Source organism: Augochlora pura, chromosome 1 (assembly GCF_028453695.1).
Source record: "Augochlora pura isolate Apur16 chromosome 1, APUR_v2.2.1, whole genome shotgun sequence".
Lineage (NCBI taxonomy): Eukaryota > Metazoa > Arthropoda > Insecta > Hymenoptera > Halictidae > Augochlora > Augochlora pura.
In genome coordinates, this window is record NC_135772.1 from 9,199,531 (window position 1) to 9,220,428 (window position 20,898).

The window sequence follows — 20,898 nt, forward strand, 5'->3', positions numbered from 1 at the left end:
AACAATCGAATATAAGATTATCGTATACTATAGCGTTTTATTAAGCCAGAATCAGCTACAACGTGCATAGGTGTCTAGCAATTATATGAATTGTAGTCAGATGGCGTCTATAAATAATTTGGTACTGAGGGAACATGTAAAGAAATACAAGGAGTCTTTTAAAAGCGCTGCCTACATTGAACTTGTCTCAGCGTCCTTGACTCTCTCTTTTCATCCTTTCTTGTCCTCTCTATCTCTCTTCCTGACGTTCTGCGACCGTGAGTCTCCACCGATCTCTTCCCCTTCAAATAACCTTATGTCTGTTCTAGGAAATATAAAGTCGTGGCTCGTGCAAAGACTAACAAACAGCAGGATATGCGAAACAACGTGAGAAAAGTAGGTCGAATTGGAAAACAAAGAGGCTGGCGCAAACTGTCTATAAGTGACAAATTGCAATTCTTTGCTAATTGCATGTACAACAATATAATGATATTATATATAGGTAAGATATTTAATTCAATGTTTCATTTGTCAGTATTTATGCTAAAGGAATGTAAACAGTTCGGAAAGATTAGGTTTGAAAAATCTATTTTTCTATTTCTATTTAACTGGACTATACTCGCATGTATTTAAGTGCTTTAAAATATTTTAAAGCTTGTACGACTTCATAGCTCTCGAATCGTGTACATAAAAGTTAAATCAACGTTCATGCAATTATGCGGTATCTACACGGAAACGATTGTAGTAACACTCGTCTATCTGTAATTTGAAAACAAGGTAATTCCGTCCGTGTCATGGATTATCTACTCGAATTATATAAACATTTTATCATTTTATCGTTCGCATATTACAGGAGGCTCGTGTTCTGAATTAATTACAAGGGAACACTAACAAGATGTTGGCTTTCGAGGATTGATATCATCGCGGACCTTCGTAAATTTATCGCTTCCGTTTTCAGTAAACATTTCTCAACATTCTAAAGCTGGCATATACATGCATACATATGCATGGATAAATACATGTATCATCTATACAAACATGCATACATACATGTATACATATATACAAACATGCATACATACATGTATACATGTATACAAACATGCATACATACATGTATACATATGTACAAACATGCATACATACATGTATACGTACATGTATACATACATAAATAATAAACTATGTGTGATTGTGCGTTGTGAGTACAAACTATACACATCTTTTTAAATGCGCAGGTGCACGTTGATAGTCCAAGTAAATAAGAGACGAATCTTAAGCGAAGGTAAAGAAGGAACGTTTTGTATGCAAGAAAACGAATGCTGACAAGGGAATCTGTTTCTGATACGTTCCTGAACGTACCCTATGCCCGGAAGCAAACATTTTTGATCCGTATCTAACCTATAAGTGATTTGTTACAGAACAAATTATATGATAACATTTCAATAATTTCTGTTTTAAACTTCAAGTAAACACATTCATTTAAAACACATTTTAGAGAAAAACGTCTCTAACATTAATAAATAATTATTTATATTAATGATAATTTATTGTTTATAATATATAATATTTTATTGTTTTGCTTTCGTAAAAAACAGTCATTGTCTACGTGCCAGTATTCTGTTTTATAGGAATTTTGATTTGTTGGGTACTAATTGTTCTGTTTCTTTTTTTAATTTCATATCTAATTTCAGTTTGTTATCATAGCAGATAAGAAAATTGTGAACTTTTAATGACCTTTTAATTTACTTATGAGTGAAACAATACAGTTAAGGTAAAATGTATTATTTTTCGGGGGAACATATCTGAAATATGTTGATAGTCGCAGTAACTGTCCCTTCCAGTCCAATATTGCAAGTCTGAAATATGGTATAGTCTCGAAGGTAGACGTTAATAGTCGTAAGAGCTGACCACCCCCCGCGCATCATTCAGACTTGCAGTACATATATAAGAGAAGAGGACAGCTATTATGACCATACGCGTACCTCAAACATCTTCTTTCAATCATAGTAAGTAACCCCTTGCCGTACTATTTTCTTCATAGTTACAAGGACGAACACTTTTTCTATTATAATAATTTCTTAGATGGAAAAGGAAAAATATTTATTCCGTTTGTCTACGTTTACTTAAATGGTTAAATACTGATGACAAGAAGACAGAATTTTATTCCGGCATAAAAGAACGGAATAATATTTATACTTAACACGATATTAATAGAAATCTCTATGACGAGCCAGACTCGTCAAAATAGATTTTGTCATACTTAAAACTTAGCCTATTTGTAATTTTGATTCTTTATAACTGTGCATCATTGACGAAATGCAAATATTCTATTGCAGTTTTAAAAGAAATTGAAAATATATAAACAAAACCAAAATGTTTAAAAATACATGGTATGCTCACAATGCGGTATTATTGAGAGTATTTTTATCAGAATGTTGCAGTAATAATAGGAAAAAATAAAAAGATGAATCTCAGTTGATTTTTTCGAGCCATTGCCTGGTGGATGATGAATCCTTTCGGACCAGCACATTTATATTTAAAATCTGTGTCAGTTTGTTCTTCACCATTTAAAATCATTCGAATCAATTGATCACTATACAAACAAATATTTGTAAACATTAATCAACTTGAAATAACTATTTACTTTCTTATCAACGAGTATACTATTTTAACCTCTTAGGCATGGCGGGCCACTATAATGGCTTTCGTGAATGTTTCGTGCTTTACTCAATCGTTTTATTAATTATTAAAGTAAACGATTAAAGTGAAAGTGTATATCTGCAATACACTAAGAAAAGAATATATATGTAATTAATACTATATATAGATATACGAAAAAAATACATATTAAGAAAAAATGGTAATTTAATTATGAAAAACTTTATTTGCGCAAAATCCAGCCGTGCCTAAGAGGTTAAACGTGGACTTTACAAATACATTTACTTGAACTGTATCCAACTCTGTGCCACACGTTCGTATAAAAACTGTAACGCGACGAGTAATTATTTCTTTTCGTAACTGAGAAATGGTATAAATTCAACATGCCGCTTGCCTTCCGGTTTTGCGCGACTTCTTCGTGCACATCTATTTGTACGCGTCCACTCACGTTCTCTAGCCCTGCCAGACGATCATTCCATAATTTTTGCCTATACCACTGTTACCAGAACATTGCATCGTGCTCGAGTCTATAAGAGACAGGTCGTACCAGGGCATATTTCTATTCATCTTTAAACATGTTTACAGGGTTTTTATGATTATCGCTCGTTTAACAGGTTAAGGGTGGCAGCACGGTGGCGTCCGATTGGCCAGCTGTCTCGCGCACGCGCAGAAACTCTGTCTCGCGGGAGGATTCGCAAGGGTGCTTTCGACGACGTACCGTGTTTCAGTCGTTATCAGGGATTGTAGGCGAGACGGTGTAATTGTCCGTTCTCCGCCGATCATGAACTCTCAACCGGAATTCACTTGAGCTTGCAGGACCGTCATTCCGTTTCGTCGTCGCTCTATGAACATTCGTAGCTCTCGTTAGCAACGACAGCGAACGCTCTTATCAGGAGCAACGTTCACCGGGCGGTCCTGTCCTCACAGGCCGAGGACAGTGGTCGCGATAATTGTGTGAGTTGCTCGCACGTGCGTTTTCATCGCGAATCGGTTTTTCTTACGGGGTTATTGTGCGACCGTTTGAGTGGAGGAAAAAACCATGAGAAGTTCGTCGTTGCTCGCTATCATCGCCTGGCTGCAGTATCACGTCGCTGGTACTCGTGCTGGTGAGTCCTGATGAACGTTCTTCTCTCTCTCTCTCTCTCTCTCTGGCTCTCTCTATTCTTCTCTCTCTTACTTTCTCCTCGTCTCTCTCTCTCTCGCTCGCTTCTGTCTCTCTGTATCTCTTAGTGTCTCTCGGTTCGCCACTTCGAAGCCTTATCACAGCCATTAATTCTGCAATAGCAACACCACCATCTTTGCTGCTTTGATGGTCAGGCTTTTGTTTTCGCCGCAAACAGTGTCAACACTGCCGCCCCACAATTCGGACGCACTCTTATTGTTCCTCGGTTTACATTTGACAAATAATAGCAGACCGTTTGAATGCCCTCGAAACGAAAGTTTCGAACGCCAGGAGTTAAGATGTTTCGCCTGTGAATTGACACTGCGTGATTTGGGGCGAGACGGTTCCTGCGAGAGATGTATTTTAACGGTGCGGTTCCAGCACTGATTTCATCGTCAGCAGGCGAGAGTTAATCGACACCAGATTCTGGTCACCAATTATTACTTACCATGTCGTAATAATAATAGTAATAATAATTATTATTATTATATAAATAATATATAATAATAATATTTATTTATTAAAGAAAAAATATTGTTGTTATTCTTTCGGAAGTAATGGAGATTTATTTTTGCTGTGATATAACGAAGAAAATTAAACTTTTTGGGAGAAATTATTTCGGTTTAATTAACCAGATTGCTGTGACCTTGTTGAATCTTCTGGGTGATGGTAATTTGGCAATCAACGTGTTAATTAAATCTACAGGAAGGTGATCAAAGAGACAGGCTGAGGAATCAGGAGAAAGCAAAAGGAAACATGGGTGTGTAAAATTTGTTCGTAGTGCGAATATTATTGAATTTTCTGGGTCTGTTTGTGCGCTCGAAAATTTTTAAATTCACTTGGAACAGTACGTTCTGATTTACATAAATTGAATCGTGAAACAATTCAATATAGAGAACTTTTATTGCCAATTAAATACATTGGCGTGTAATATTGCGACGGCGGGATTAACCAATGACAATAAAAATGAATGACAATTGTTCTGAGAAATTTATTACGGTCACGTTGGTATATTTTTTCTGCGAGACAACATTGCATAAAATGGAAAAATTCATATTGAGTGACGGTCTTCTAGCAACGCGCTCGCTGAATACGTGACGGGAAATTGGAAAATTGCGAGACGGAAATTCTCCTTTCTCCCGAGTCGCGGAAAATCGGTAATAAATCAACCTGTTAACAGTATGATCTTTTGGTTCTCTGTGCACGTAAAATCACTGAACCATGGATATTGATGGATTTATAGCGTGTTCAATTGTATAAAATAATTAATTAAACGAAGTACTAATTGTAGGCAGTATTAAACTTTCCAATATTCCGTGTGTTAGTATATGCTATAGTTTTCATTGCTTTTAGCTAAAAAATATTCTACACTTTAATTGTAAATATGCATTTTATAAATCTAAGATATATATATACCCAACGCTACTTTGGTTGTTAAGAGAAGCAAATGTTTTATGGGCCTACAGTTTTCGTGCCAACGTTTGAGCGAATAAATACAGTCTAATTGTTATAACTAAAGATATTAATTTATAATTTTATGTATATTGTAGATTAGGAAATATTATTGAAGAAAATTTTTTTAAGGAAAAACATACGATATATACAATGCGTGTATGTCATGAAAATAGAAAATTCAATGTGCAATTTAAAAGCTTCTCATATTTAAAAGTTTATTATATTAAATTCAACATGTCTGCTGATTAAAATCGCTAAGTTAAAACTGCCGGGTGTGGATGAAAATGCTGTAAAAATTTTGAAGTTATTATTTAGAAATATTTTTATAAATATCGAAATCCGCTATTCAAAACCGTTTGCAGTGATTTTTTACCTGAAAATCGGAGATAACTTTTGGTCTACGCAACAACTGAATTTACCTGCTTGCATGTTGTTAATATTCAGTAGCATTTCCTACCATGTGGAGCATGTGTCATTCAGTGTCGCAGCATTAGTAAAAATAGATAAAATTCACGGATGCGAAAAATCGAACACCACTTTTTGGTTTTCTCGATTGTAGTTGAAGTTACCTGCACTTATTATCAACGCTTTAGCGACCGAGCAATTGGCCGTAAAAATTTAGCTTAACCTCTTAGGCACGGCAGGATTTTGCGCAGATAAAGTTTATCGTAACTAAATTACCATTTTCTCTTAATATATATTTTGTTTCGTATATCTATATATAGTATTAATTACATATATTCTTTTCATAATGTATTGTATATACACACTTTCACTTTAATTGTTTATTTTAAAAATTAATAAAACAATTGAGTAAAGCACGAAACATTCACGAAAGCCACTATAGTGGTGTGCGTCGTGCCTAAGAGGTGAATGTTACATTTTCGTCTCTATTTTAATTTGATTAATTTTATTAATCGCGATAGATATTTGTTATTTAAAAAATTATATAATAATATCGAGGCTTACGGTAGGACAATTTAACACGTTTATTTCAATAATAGATGTTAAATTGTTGGTTACCATAACAAGCGATTCACAGGTTATCGTACGTGGTGAAAAGCCGATTTATAGGTTACCGTTAAGTTAGGTTAACACATTGCGTGCGGGAGACGAGATTTCTCGTCTTTAGCAATTCGAACGTTATGGTCAGGAAACGGGATATCTCGTTTTCAGGTTTTTTCGACTCAATCGACGATTTAAGGAACTAAATATAGACTTTCTTGTTATGTTACCAGGGTAACGAAGTTTTGCGTATCCTCTTAACAAATGGTTAGCAAAAAAATGAATGTCAACTTTTTGTCACGCGAGCAGAGCGCCGTACGCAATCTGTTAACTTATTTATAGGTTAAGTGTTAACATTCATATACAATACAGCCTGATGGACCATACGTTGCTCGACCCGACAACTCCCATGGAAATAGTGAAATTGCAGGGAAACGAAAAGTCGAGCATTACTTTTCTTTCGTATAATCGGCCTTATTCCTGCTTGTTGTTAAAATTCAGCAGCCTTTCTTGCCAAGCGGGGCATACGTTATTCAGCGCACCGGCATTAATAAAAATAGGTAATGCAGGAAGGCGAGCTCCAGTGTCAGACACAACGTTTTTCGTTTCTCACGCGAATCGTCCGCGGCGCAAATTCAACGGTGCCGTCTGTGCATCGTAGATAAGGTGCTTAGTTCCACGGCACGGTACATTTTCGGTCGTAGCGGAAAGAATCCTTCTCTCGAATAAGCGGTTACCGGTGTAGACCCGGGACGAACATCGGGAAAGATATCGCTTCGCGTCCTGCCGAGCCATTCTTCTCTGACATCCGTTGAAGTTTCTTTATTTTTCATGGACACGGAATCGAGACAGGAATCCTGACATGTTCTAAGATTTCTGCGAGCGAATCCTAAGGCTTATCATAAATTTCCCCGATGGGAGCTTCTTTCTGACAACAAGAATTCTGGTAACGTTCGCGCAGTATCAGTTTCACAGCGGCTTGGCAATGCGTCGAATCACAGTATGGATAAGTGGTTAACACGTTCCGTGTCGAGCTGTATTTCGTTGACTCTTCATTCTGGTCAATTGAAAAATCAATATATTATTTATTTATCAATTATAGTCAGTATGGCTATTAAGCAGACTTATTATGGATCTATTCTAACTTGTTATCAAATATCTTTTAACGCATTGAATAGCCATTTAACCTCTTAGGCACTGAGCACCGCTATAGTGGCTTTCGCGGTTGGGAAAAATAAATTGTTAAAGTTAAAATGCGTGTATCATATCTTTAAGAAAAATTATAATTTAATTAGCAAACGCTTCATTCCAATGTACTCGTGTAAAGAACAGCATTATATCCGTCACACATTGCAGTGCCGTATCATTTACATGTAATTCGCGTTGAACAAATGCCGTACTGAGAAACAGCCCCGCGTAAAGTTCCGCCGTGCCTAAGAGGTTAAGCGTGTACCACCAGTGGTACACGTGGCACGGAACGTGTTAAAAACCGCGAACAGGTTGACGCAATGGTCTCCGATTATTATCGTTTCTTTCTTGATTATCGGCGGCATTGTTTCATTGTTGTAACACTCGTGAGCATTGGTACGATTAACTATAAGTGTCAACAATTTGTTTGGAAGTAGTAAAAACTGATGTGCGAAAATTCCAAAGCAATCGGACAGCCGGTTTCGCATTTGCATTAATGTGTATATTGTGTTAATATGTATATTGCGTTGTATATTTTTATTTTAGAGATGTTATCAAAGATTTACTATTATTACTATTATTAATTTATTTGTAAACGGACCGTAGTCCTTTTACATGAAATTATACATGAAAAGAAAAGCAAACATACTATACATAATGACAAAGGGACGTGTTTATAAACACATTATTCACCCCCCTTGCACTATCGCTCGTTTCATGCTGCGACGATTAGCATTTATTCGTACTTAATAATTTTCCTAATCGGACCAGACAATTTTTGTTTCCAGAATTGTCTTTATTTACCTTAGTTTCTGTACTTTGATGACAGAAGAATTTATTTTTAGTTCGATGTAGAAGGAATTAATAATATTCATATTTAGTAGAGCTTGCATAAAATCTTCACCACGAGTCTGACTCATTATTATAGTGCAAGGGGTTAAAGAAAAATAACTCTAATTTATAATCATTCGTAATTGTCTTTTGAAAGATAGTAAAGATCCATAAAAAAAAATATGCGATTATAGAGGGTATTTGAGTTAGTAAGAATAAGGTGGATTGGATTAATTAATCCATATGAAGATAAATGTTTCAGAAAAATGTTTGACACATATTCCATTTTATCGGCCATCGTCGAAGTTGAAAGGGTGAAAGTAACCCTTGAAGTTTAGGATAAAAAGTACATTAATGGGATGTTTTCACCTCTTCAGCATGGATGATGTCCGATAATAATAAATAGGTGTAAAATGTCTTACGTGTGAAAATATTAAAAATAAGAATTCTACAGAAAAATTGTATCTGAAATTAATCCATTAGAAATGAACGCTTTGCAATATTACTTTCATTGAAAATATTTCTGGAAATCTTCCACTATACGGAAGGAATATTTTACTAATACTGTTTGTCATAAAACAGACTGCAATATAAATGAAGATCTGCGGTTAACATAATTCAGCCAATTGAACACTTGTCTCTAAGTAATTATCTTCTTACCACTAATTATTTTCAGTACTCACTAAGTTATGGTAAAGAAAAGGTAGTCCAGACGATAAGAAATGAATTTTAAAGGATACATTTATGTTACGCGAACGGTATGTTAACCGACGTACAAAGATTCGATCTGAAACAGTTCTAAAGAATCGCAGCGGCGCCATAACAGTCACTGATGAAAAAGTCTTCAGTTTATACAGGTTACGATTATGGTTACGGAATTGTTATTGTATCGGCTCTATTGTACTATCTTCTGGTTCGATTCTTTCAACGTGAAAAGAGACTTTCATTTTTCATGGATATTTGAAATTCGAACAGAGACTATAGAAACTACAGCACTGGTTTAAATTAATAAACGGACATCGTCGTATTCAAGATTTATTATTTATATCGGACCAATGCAGAACTGTTATATTATTCGGAGCAGTACACAACTGATACGTAACAGTTATAGAACCGATGCAGGATCGATGTATGTACGTATGTACAGGCAGCGTATAAAGTATTCACGTATTTTTGATTTCCGGCAAATTGTCGGCATTTTCGTCACCACGAATTCTAAAATAAATTCGAGAACTGAAGCGTTCCCTTTATAATGACCCCTTCAATTTTAATGTATATTTTTCTCGATTATTCTGTTCAGCTTCGACTGAAAGATATTGTATACTACCTACTATACAGTAACACAAGGTTCATGGAGATTCTACATTACTAAACCTGTTTCTCTTTTCTGTTTTATAAAATGATTAAAAAAAGTACGTCAAGTTTTGATAGATCATCGCGAAGTAAAAACTTCGATCTTTTAAACCGTGGTTAATTTATTTGCGAAAAATATTAGCGTGTCCAATAAGTTTCTTCCCTTTTTTTGATGCGAAATGAATACAAGATATTTGTTGTTTAAGGTGGATGCATTATGTTATATATGAACCGTTCTGTTCTCTAACCTTCATCCATCTCTCAGGAAGCCTCATTATATCCCCTTTCCAAAATTGTTGAAGCTTATTTGCAAAATATTCATCTAGGTGTGTTTTTGTTTCGCTTATGGATTTGAAAGATTTATCACGGGGAGAATTTTTTAAGGAGAGGAACAAGTAATAATTGGATGGAGCAAGGTCTGGGGAGGAAGCTGAGGTAGAACGTCCCAATCAAACTGTAATGATTTTTGCATTACGACCAACGCAACATGCGGTCTTGCGTTGTTGTGATGGAAAACGTCGCCTCGTCGGTTCGCCAATTCTGGCCGTTTTTCTGCTATGGCGGCTTTTTAATTGATCCAGTTGATTGCAATATTTGTCAACATTGATCGTATCGCCTTGAGGTAGGGGCTCGTAGTACACTACACCTTTCCAGTCCCACCAAATGCACAAAAGAACCTTCTTCGGATGAACTCCAGGCTTCGCAACAGTTGAAGGTCTATTTTCCTTATACCAAGTTCGTTTTCGATGTACATTTAGGTATAAAATCCAAGTCTCGCCTCCAGTGACAAGCCTCTTTAAGAAAGGATCTCTTTCATGTCGCTGGAGAAGCAAATCGCACATACAGACTCGGTTGTTAAGGCCGGTCTCCGTCAATAGGTGTGGAACCCAAACTTCATATCGATTCGCATATCTCATCTTGATTAAATGATTATGTACCGTTATCTTGGGAATATTAGTGGCATCCACTATCTCACGCACACTATATCGCGGATTTTCAATGAGCACAGTCTTGATAATGTCCGTATCCGTCGTTGTTGGGCGGCCGCTGCGGTCTTCATCTTTCAACACGAAATTGCCAGCTCTAAATTTTTTAAACCAATTGCGGACGGTCATAATAGTCGTAGTACCGCTCCCGTAAACGGTGCAAATCTCGTCTGCAGTGTCCTTTGCACTATTGCCTTTTTTAAAGCAATGAAGCATAACATGCCGCAAATGCTTCTTTTGGCTCTCCATATTGAACGGTGCAGAAAAAATTTTAAAAGAGACTTTGTCACCAACGAAACGTACTTTGAAAGAGCTCTGGGACGACTGAAACCGATTCCATAAACGGTTAAGAGATAAACCTGCATATTTATATAAATACAGCCACTTAGAGTCACTCATAACGTAGCGCGGAAGAAACTTATGGGACAACTTGGATGTTATGACTCATTTTTACAAAATTGTAACAGTCCTAATATCGACAATTTGTCAAAAATCTAAAATTCGGTGTAGGAATACTTTTTTCATTGACTGTATACACATAGAAGACTCGTGCGACGACTATTTTATAGATGCTAACTTAAAGCTCATATCAGTGAGAATCTTTTCATGCTTATGCCAATCTTAATCCTTTAATGACGATTTTATCAAAGTGAAAAAAACACACCTTTTAACATTTCAATGATTCCAATGTAACACTGATTTTACCAAAAGGGGCAATAAACACCTTTCATAATTTTAATTCTAAATTAGATCAGTAAAGATTGTGTTAACGCGCAATAATTCATCTATGTATATATGTTGTTCCAGAACTGAGAATCAATTTAAAAAATTTTGTTCACTTGAATGGCATCAGCCCATTCATGTTACTCGATTATATTTTATAAAAAATAAAATATAGCTTGGAATTTAATAAAGTTTTTATGGTGTCAAACTGTTCTTTGTCACGTTAACGCGTCAGACGCGGGCATGAACGTTAAGGACTTAATAACGTTTAATTTGTTCGCAACTTTACTGCCACCATTTTGGTGTAGGAGAATTGAAAGGTCGTGAAAATCAATAAAAATGGTATTTTGTTCAGTACTCGTTTTAGCGAACCAAAAGTTAAATAATGCTATATTAAGTTTCATTAAATTATGGAACGATGTTTGATTTGTTCAGAGCTTAGTCAATAAGAGTCTATATGCAGTACTTATTAATGGAATAAATACATATTTTGAGCATAGTCTAGTTCAATCCGATACATTTAATTTAATTTGGAAATCGCAAACTAGACCAAAAACTGAAAACGATATGGCAACCTCAACACAATTAAATACGAGTTATTAATTAGATAAGGTCATTGTTTCTGCCGCGAATAAGTCCCGATTTCCACTTTCTCCTGTCGATTCCCTTTTACCGGACCAGCTAGAATTTACCAGCGTAAACCCGAATCTTTTACCGTCCAGCAGAACAAAAAGTGTCTCTTCGTTATCTCTGGTAAGCGTCTTTGAGAGTTTCAGGTGGGTACAGAATAGAATGTTTAAAGCAAGATTTCTTTTTTGGGAGCGATCCTTTAATCGCACGAGAGCTTTATTCCGTGTAATTATTTGTTATCTAATGAACGTTATGTAGCCGCGTTAACCGTTCTTCTTCGTCGGCCCCTCGTATTCTATGCTGGCTTATTATACCGACTGCTTTCCCAAAGAAGAGCGTTGAGTCAGTTACACTGACGGCCGTCATAGCTGTCAAGCTTGGCTTTAAGCCCCCAAATGTCATCAGTCGGGGACGATTCTGGTGGACAGTTTAAATGACTGATAGCGCACGTCAGGTCTATCAGTTATCATATTTTAGGACGGATTATCGGATACAGTCAGTGAAGAATTTATAAAAATACGGTCGCGTCTACCGTTTTTTGATCACTGCAAGAATAGATTTGTTAAACGTTTCTTTCCTTATAACAATTTACAGTCAGACCCATTAGTATTCGTACCTTCATTACTTATAAGAGAAATTTGTTGAATTCAAGGGACGATGTTATGAATGAACACATGTATAAAGTTTACTTTTATCAAATTATAACAAAATTGATTAACTAATAACAAAAATATATTGATTTTACTCCTCGTAGGACGTAATAACAGTCCACAAAAGTATTCGTACAAGTGTAGATTTTATAAAAAAATCACATATTAGAGTAGCTTTTTTACTTTATATTAAATTTCTAGTATTTAGTGAGTCCACCTTTATGCCTTATTACATCGTTTAATCGATTTGGCATAATTTCTACCAGTTTTAATGCGATATTTGATACAATACTATTCCAAACTTCCAAAATACTGTTTTTTAGCATTTGTATATTGAAAATTTCATGCTCGTGCAGTCTTTTATCTATTTCCGCCCATAAATTTTCTATAGGATTTGTATCTGGACTCTGAGGAGGTGTATGTAAAAAATGGGAAACGTGATGAAGTATCGACTCACGAACAATCTGAGCAGTATGCTTCGGGTCGTTGTCGCGTTGAAAATAGTAGTCATCTTCCAGATCAAGTTTAATCGCACTTGAGCGCAGATTTTCTTCGAGTATATTTTTATACTTTATCTTATCCAAAATTCCATCGATAAAGACAAGTTTGCCCACTTCGGATGCCGCCATGCAGCTCCACACCATCACGGAGCATCCGCCGTGCATTACAGTGGGTTGTACATTTTTTAATTCTAGTTCTGTATTAGGCTTTCTCCAAACTTTTCCTCTTCCGTCACATTCAAAAATATTAAATTTCGACTCATCTGAGAAAATAACTTTCTTCCAAAAGGTATTACATTGATTTATGTACTCCTTCGCAAATGCTAATCTCTTTGTCCTGTTAATTTTATCAATGAAGGGCTTCTTCCTCGGTGTTCGACCATGAAAATTTTCACTTCTCAATATTCTTCGACAAGTTTCAGCAGAAACCTACTTATTGAACATGTTGTTACATATTGTAGCTAACTTAGGCGCACTAATTTCAGAATTTTTTACACTCCACGTATAACTGTATTTCTTTCTCGAACTGTTAAAATCTTTGGTCTTCTAGTACGTGTGTTATTTAACAAACTACCACTTGCTTTTATCCGTTTAATGATGAATTGAATATTCGATTTACTTCTGTCTACTACTTTTGCTATCTCAACATAACTTTTGCCTTCTTGGTGTAATTTAAAAATTATTTTACGCTCTTCTGGAGTAGTCTCGAACTTCTTTCGACTCATTTCTGATTATTGATGTTATTCTGACAAAGTTCCCAACTAGACTACTTTGTTGGCATTCACCCAACCGACTGTCAACTGTGGAAATTATTTTCGATGTCAAATGACTGTGTAACAAAACAAAATCGACTCTGCTAGGAATAGTACGAATACTTTTGTGGGCTGTTATTTCGTACTACCAGGGGTAAAATCAATATATTTTTGTTATTAGTAAATCAATTTTGTACAATTTGGTATAAATAAACTTCATACATTTGTTCACTGAAAATAAAAGGTTTATTGCAAAATTTTACATGCATCCCTTGATTTCAACAGATTTCTCTTATGAGCAATGAGAGTACGAATACTTATGCGACTGACTGTATGTCACCCCTTCCGCGAGATTTCTGACAAAAAGTTTAAATAATCTGTACGGTTAATCCATTTAAATTAAAATTTAACGGATTTGAAGACGTGTATTAAGGAAATCTATTTTATACAACAATTCACTATTGCACAATATATCTTTTTTCATACGTCGTAACATTTTCATTCGTTTCTGCAAATTAGGATCAGTTGCGTTAATACAAAACTCACTTAATATGAAATACTGCGACATTAGAAAATCCTGGTGTTCTTGTTTGTCAATGATATTCTTTTGTAAGGAAATAAGGACATTCAGTTTATGTACAGACAGTCTGTTTCACTATGTATTGTCATGCATAAAGATTCGCGAAATAGATATAATAATTAACACTTTACCGACCGGTCATTTGGTCGTGAAAATTTAGCTCGATGTTACGGTTATGTTTCTATTTTGATTCTATTTATTTTATTAATTGCGAAAGAAGCCTAATATCTAAAAAAATTGTATAACAATAATGTAATATTGTAATATTATATAATATTATACAGTCTAACACATTTATATCAATAATAGATACGTAATTATTGATTATCATGACAACCCATTCACAGGCTACCAATCAGAGGTAAAAGTCGATTTATAGACTATCGGTCGGTAAAGTGTTTATATGAAAATGCAAAAAAAAACAATAATTTACATTCAGACTCTTATAAAGACTTTCTTGATGTGATTAATCTTTAGCATGCATATAAGTTATCAAGATCAATGAAAGGCGTTATTTAAATTTTCTTTTTTAAGGTTTCTTTATTTTTGTTTGTTATTCAAAATTATGGTAAAATTTAAAGGGCAGCATTATAATCATTACCTAGTATATGGTACTAGTCCCTCTATCATCTGAAGAATATTCAGGATATTTAGTGTAATTTTAACTCTTTGAGGCACAGGATTTCAGGAAAGAAATAGGCACGTCTGGCACAGAAATTTTGTCGCGTTTGTGATAAAACAAGATTGGTATCATTTTATTGAAAACCTATAAAAACATAAACAAATAATAATCCAACTGAATTTATAGAATGCGATTGAAATGGTCCCATCACGCATTACCGTACATTAAACAGGTCGGACATTTTTAATCCCGCCATGCCCCAAAGAGTTAAAACAGTTACCGGGTTTCAAAGGGGTGAACTTTTTTGACCGAATGTTCGTAACTGCTGAAAATAAGAAAAGAGTTACGAAAAATTGCAGGCTGTGCCAACCAATCCCGGTCGGGTCTCGGTAATCCCAGTCGGGTTCCTTTAAAAAAAAGAAAGATGGGGTATAATGGGCGCAGCGTGGCGATCGTAACGACGACGGCATATAACGCCGCGGTAACAATGGAATTAACGGCGAAAGGGATAAAGCCGCAGCGGTGGCGGAGGAACATGAAAAGTTGCAAACAGTTCTAAGCGGCGCGATGCTTTCTCCGACGTAACTGGGCCACGAACGAAAACCTCCGCGAGACATCTGAAGAGTGCCGGGCGTGTGTTGCGGTGCCTATCAACCGACTTTTGACCTTCGCCGGTTATTAGCGCGAATTTAAATGTCCTTCTCGCCGAAGCGAGGTGGAAAAATCTCTCGTTATCTTTGAAAGCCGTTCTACCAGGCAGAGTAAGAGCCTTCGCCGAGCAGCAGAAGGACGTGGAAAGCGGGGCGGCGGTTATTCGAGGTATAAAGTGAAATTGAATGGAGCCCGAGGAATTTTCTTCATCTCTTTCCTATGCATGGTATCGGCTCTGCCATTCTCCTTTCTCTCTTTCTGTCTTTCCGTGTCTTGAATCCTTGCCGTATGCAAGCCTCCGTGTAAAGCCCCGGCGAAGCAAGGCCGAGTTGCCCGTATCCGCGTGACACTTCAGACATTCCACGTTATATTTCTCATTTGACATTAATTCGCTCGCACGGTAATAGCGGGTAATGCGATTTTCGTCGCGGACATGGACCGCGGTTGCGGTGGATGTGAATGCTCTCCGCGGAAATACGCGCGAACCGAGGGCCAAGAATGAAAACCGTCAACAGTGAAAAATACTAGGCGGTGCTGAATTTCACCGTTTGAGTGACACAATTCTACGTTCATCTTTATATCCTGTTTCAACCCTTTGCACTCGAGCGGCGACTCCGAGAGGCGCCACTAAAATTGATCTATCATGTTCCAAAATCATTCATATAGCAACAAAGTTTCATTCTAAAAATATTGTTGAAAGCGAGATTGTTGCTACGAGTCACAAGAATTAATCTCGTGTGCATAAAAGTGCACTTTGTTGCGTAGAATGGAAACACTATAAGCTGGGAATATTATTTCAGAGTAACAGGCAACATAGCCTCGAGTGCTAAGGGTTAACAATATAATTACTTAGGATTATTTAGTTAGCCTCTATACGTTCGCGAGATTGAAAATGCGATCACGTTTTGTTCATGGTTTTATTAAATTGCTTTTGATGTTTTTTCTATAAACGTAACAAAACACAGGATGTTTGAAAATGGCAATCGAAGAGACCTTGTAAGAAAATGCTGTAAGTGCCGAATTTCAAAATCTGAGTGATACAGTCATCCATTTTTAGAAATTAATTTCTCTCAATATAATTGCTTAATACTTTACTCAACGGGAGCGTATTAATAGGACTTTGAATTATCATGCTACGCTAACAGAATTGCATAAAAAAGAAGTTGTAAAAAAGTTTAAGCAAAAAAATTTACACGGTTTCAGAACAGCTGCAAAGTGTACGTAAATTATTTTCTTTCTATCCACGAGTTTCCCGAGTTATAAAGGTCAACTGCCTCTTTTAAAATGCACGCATATAATATGTTTTTTAATATTTAGAGGTCATTTACAGTCAAAATGGAAAGTTGTATATTCCAAAAAATTATGAAAACATCGTCGGTGGATAATTTGTCATATTTTTTCACTGCGTTCACAAATGAAGAAAATTCACGGTCTACTTGTAAGCTACGTCATCTGATCACGATCGAGGCCCTTAATGTTTGCTTCAATTAGTATTTTCAAACACGGTTGCTTTTACGAGCATCGAAAAAAGCTGGTTTCTTCCTCTTCTTGTTTGCATTATGTGCCATAGCGTAAATGGTGTGACACATATAAGAAGCATTTTGCGATCTGCACTTAAACGTAATTAACGGAGGCGGAGTAAAAACATACGTACGCTGCGCCGTAACAAAAAAAGGAATAAAACAACTGTGCCATTTCTTGTTGGATTTTATTTCCTTTATGAAAGTAGCGTTATTTAGTGCTGCATCGTTCCTGGCAACGTTTAATCCATATGCGCGATGATTTTATTTGTAGTATTTTCAAAAATTGTCCTGTGATATTACAATTTGGTAAGTTTTTATATATGAACCGTTTATTTTGAAAGTAGCCTAACTCCATTTATCTTCAAATCGAGATATTTGAGGGTTCGCGTTTCAATGAATTTAAAAATGTACGTATAGGATACTGATGAGTCATACTGCTTAAGTGTATCCAAGGGTGTTCAATTTATAGTTCCTATTAAAATAGTGGCAATTATTAAGTAAATAATATGCAATTCTTATCAAGAATGGAGTTAGGCCACTTTCAAAATTAACATCCAGATTCATTATAAAATTTGAAGGTGCCCAAGTCCATTTAACATAATTTAAAATGCTTCAAATTAAAAAAAACAATACGTAATTTATTTTACATATCTTTAAAACACTTCGGAAACATATAGTTTATGCAATTCAAAACATTTTTTAATTACATAACGTACAAAACATAAAAAACATAGAATTACAAAAGAATTTACTACTCATCTACATTTTGTGTGTGTGAAAGGGATTTGAAGAAATCATGATGTTCCGGTGGTATATGTCGTAATAGATCAATTATGTCCTCGAAATTTGCTGCTGTAATTTATCTGATATTTTTATACAGTGGTGTCAATACAATATTTTCGAAGTTTCTTGGTCCACTCCGACGTGGTAATAAATCCAGGACTTTAAAATTTTCATTCTCATTCATGATGTCTTATAGAAAATTTTATACGGTTTATTTCTAACAAAACGAATTCAACATATTTTTAACCAGTTTATTGATTCTCCATCAGAATTCTTTACCCTTTTGAAAATTGTGTCTTCTAATCATTTGTTGATACAAAATCTTCTTGTCTCATTTAATTTACAATAAAGTTATTACCTTTCCGACACTTTTTTATAATCTTGTAATAATCTTGGGGAACGAACAGTAAATTATTCTTTTTTTTTAATGACATTTCTACCACGCCAAAATCTCTATCATTTGGTAAAAACGAATGTCCTGATATTAAACATTTGTGATCCATGATTTCCACGTTATTTTCCAAAGTTTGGACAATTTTTAACCACATTAAAGTTACTTTAATATTTCTATATTGCCCGGCGCACATGTCACTGTAAACTATAATGTGTCTTTCACTTCTTAAATTTTTAACATATTTTAGGATGCATGAAACAATTTCTTGAGCACCTCTGGATACAATAGTTTCATCCCAAAGTACATGTAAACATTATCGTTTTGAAAATTATGAATACCTAAATTTAAAACATACACATTGCGTTTGCAATATGCTACTGAGGCAGTCAACCTGGGATACGGTAATGCTTTTTGCATTAGTTACTATTTCTTCTTCGCTATCTGAACTAAATGGTCTTGTTCCGTTCTTCCCCATGGGTGAAATAATTTCTAAAATTTAATATTAAATTTTAAGTTTTATATTAATTAAACGGTACTGTTATTCAACTAACGCAATTGTCCAAAAACTGAGGTTAACTTGTTAAATACTAATTAATTAAAATTGCCTTAATCACTGCCTCCAAACATTACCGATAGTGAATATATTATCTTGATTTAAGTATAAATGGAGTTAGGCCACTTTCAAACAACACGGTTCAATTATTGAACTAACTCTGAAAACTTATGTGTCAAGAATTATCGTATTTACTCGGAATATAAGCAACCTGAAATGCTTTACTGGTAAATAACATGAAGTTGTACATGTTACCATGGCAACCGGAAAAAATTGACAAATGGAGTTAGGCCACTTTCAAAATAAACGGCTCATATACGATATATAAATATTTTATATGCATATATACAAAATATATATACTTGTTGATATAGTTTATTTGGTCATGGTTCGTAAATAAATTTTAATCATCGGTCTCTACACGATGACGGCAGGCTAACACATTACAGTAGGTTTGCACGGTCATTATTAGACAAATATTTGACTGGGCACTAGATAGGTATACAGTATATTCCACGCAATTGGGTCACGTCATAATTTCAACCCTTTGAGTCTTGAATTACGTGATTATTAATTTTTGCACTCTGAATATATGCGGCTGTTTACCGTCATGCTAATAGGAATTCGTATATTAGCATTTTAATAATTTTTTCAAAGTATGAGCATGTCTTGCGCGAAACAGTATTTTCATGAAAATTGATGCATTGTCGGAATATAAGAGTTAAAAGGTACACAACATTTTGATGTGGTGAAATTATATCATGTAAGGCACCTAATTGTTTTATGTCGAAATATTTATTTAACGATATTATGACAGTAGAAACATAGAAGTTAGTTCATACAAGGAAACTGCATAAATTAAATTCTTTTTTAATTCTCATTTGGCTCGTAATCATGCTCACGAACTGAAATATCTGTACGAAACAACAATAGTCCTTATCTTAGTCATCCTTTCATTCTTCATTTCTATTTTTCTCCTGTTGCTTCTGCAATTTTTTTCTTTCAAATCTGGATTACCTCTCGGTTCAAATCTTCCTTCATTTTTCTTCATTTTCTGCTCTGTCTTTTTCCATTCTCACTAACGTCAGCGTAAACAGTTGAATTTCTTTTTTTTCTACCTCTATTTGAACCTCTTTCCAGGCGGAACTTTACGGAAAGGTTTTAGGCGCGAACCCTACGTGATTTATTTGTTTATCGTGTATTTGCGGTCGAGTGGCGCCTCTGAAGCGCCAATGAAAATTGTTATATAATTATGGAAATAATGTTGACATTATTAAAGACCCTTCTGTTAAAAGCGTAAGTTTTAGGAGTCTACATATATTTACACAATCTAAATATATCTTCATACTATACTATATTAGTATAGTATATGTATAGAGAGTATCCTTAAATCGTTTTATATACAAAATTTACGACAATGACTACAATGCATTTTTGATTATTTACAATGCTACCTTTGACCTTGCTCTTGAAAACCGTACTCCAATTGTAATACGATTTACATTTATGGCACGGGCCATGTGTCAACTCTCCTCTATTTAAGTAGTGATGGAACCGTGCGTATAGTCAGACCTCCTTCGACCACCTCGCCTCGCAACTTTTCATTCTTCGTCATGTTTGTTGACGTACTCAAATCTCTTACGAGTGCACAGAGGTTGTCTCGAGAACCACGGGCATGACGCAACTCTCGTTTTTAACTTAAATGAACTCATTCTCGATTTATTTGTCTATAAATGAGACGAAAATAAATTGAATAAAGTATAAAAGAGGAAGAGCAACATTTTTCGTTTAATAATATATATCGCGAAGTGGAAATAGATGATGCATATAGACCTTATTCTCGTAAATATAATATTTATTTATTTAAAAAATAAAACGAGTTATAATTTTTTTAAAATTGCATTTTGTTTCAGAAAA

General features: G+C 35.1%; 1 protein-coding gene across 1 annotated transcript in view; it reads left to right on the plus strand.

Moving 5' to 3' along the window:
* Positions 1-3,299: 3,299 nt before the first annotated feature.
* Positions 3,300-20,898, plus strand: part of LOC144468260 (uncharacterized) — a 31,990-nt gene continuing 14,391 nt past the window's right edge. The window contains exon 1 of the mRNA XM_078177591.1: positions 3,300-3,746. Within this exon, the coding sequence (XP_078033717.1) occupies positions 3,680-3,746 (67 nt within the window). The 5' untranslated portion in view covers positions 3,300-3,679. The remainder of the gene's footprint in view (positions 3,747-20,898) is intronic.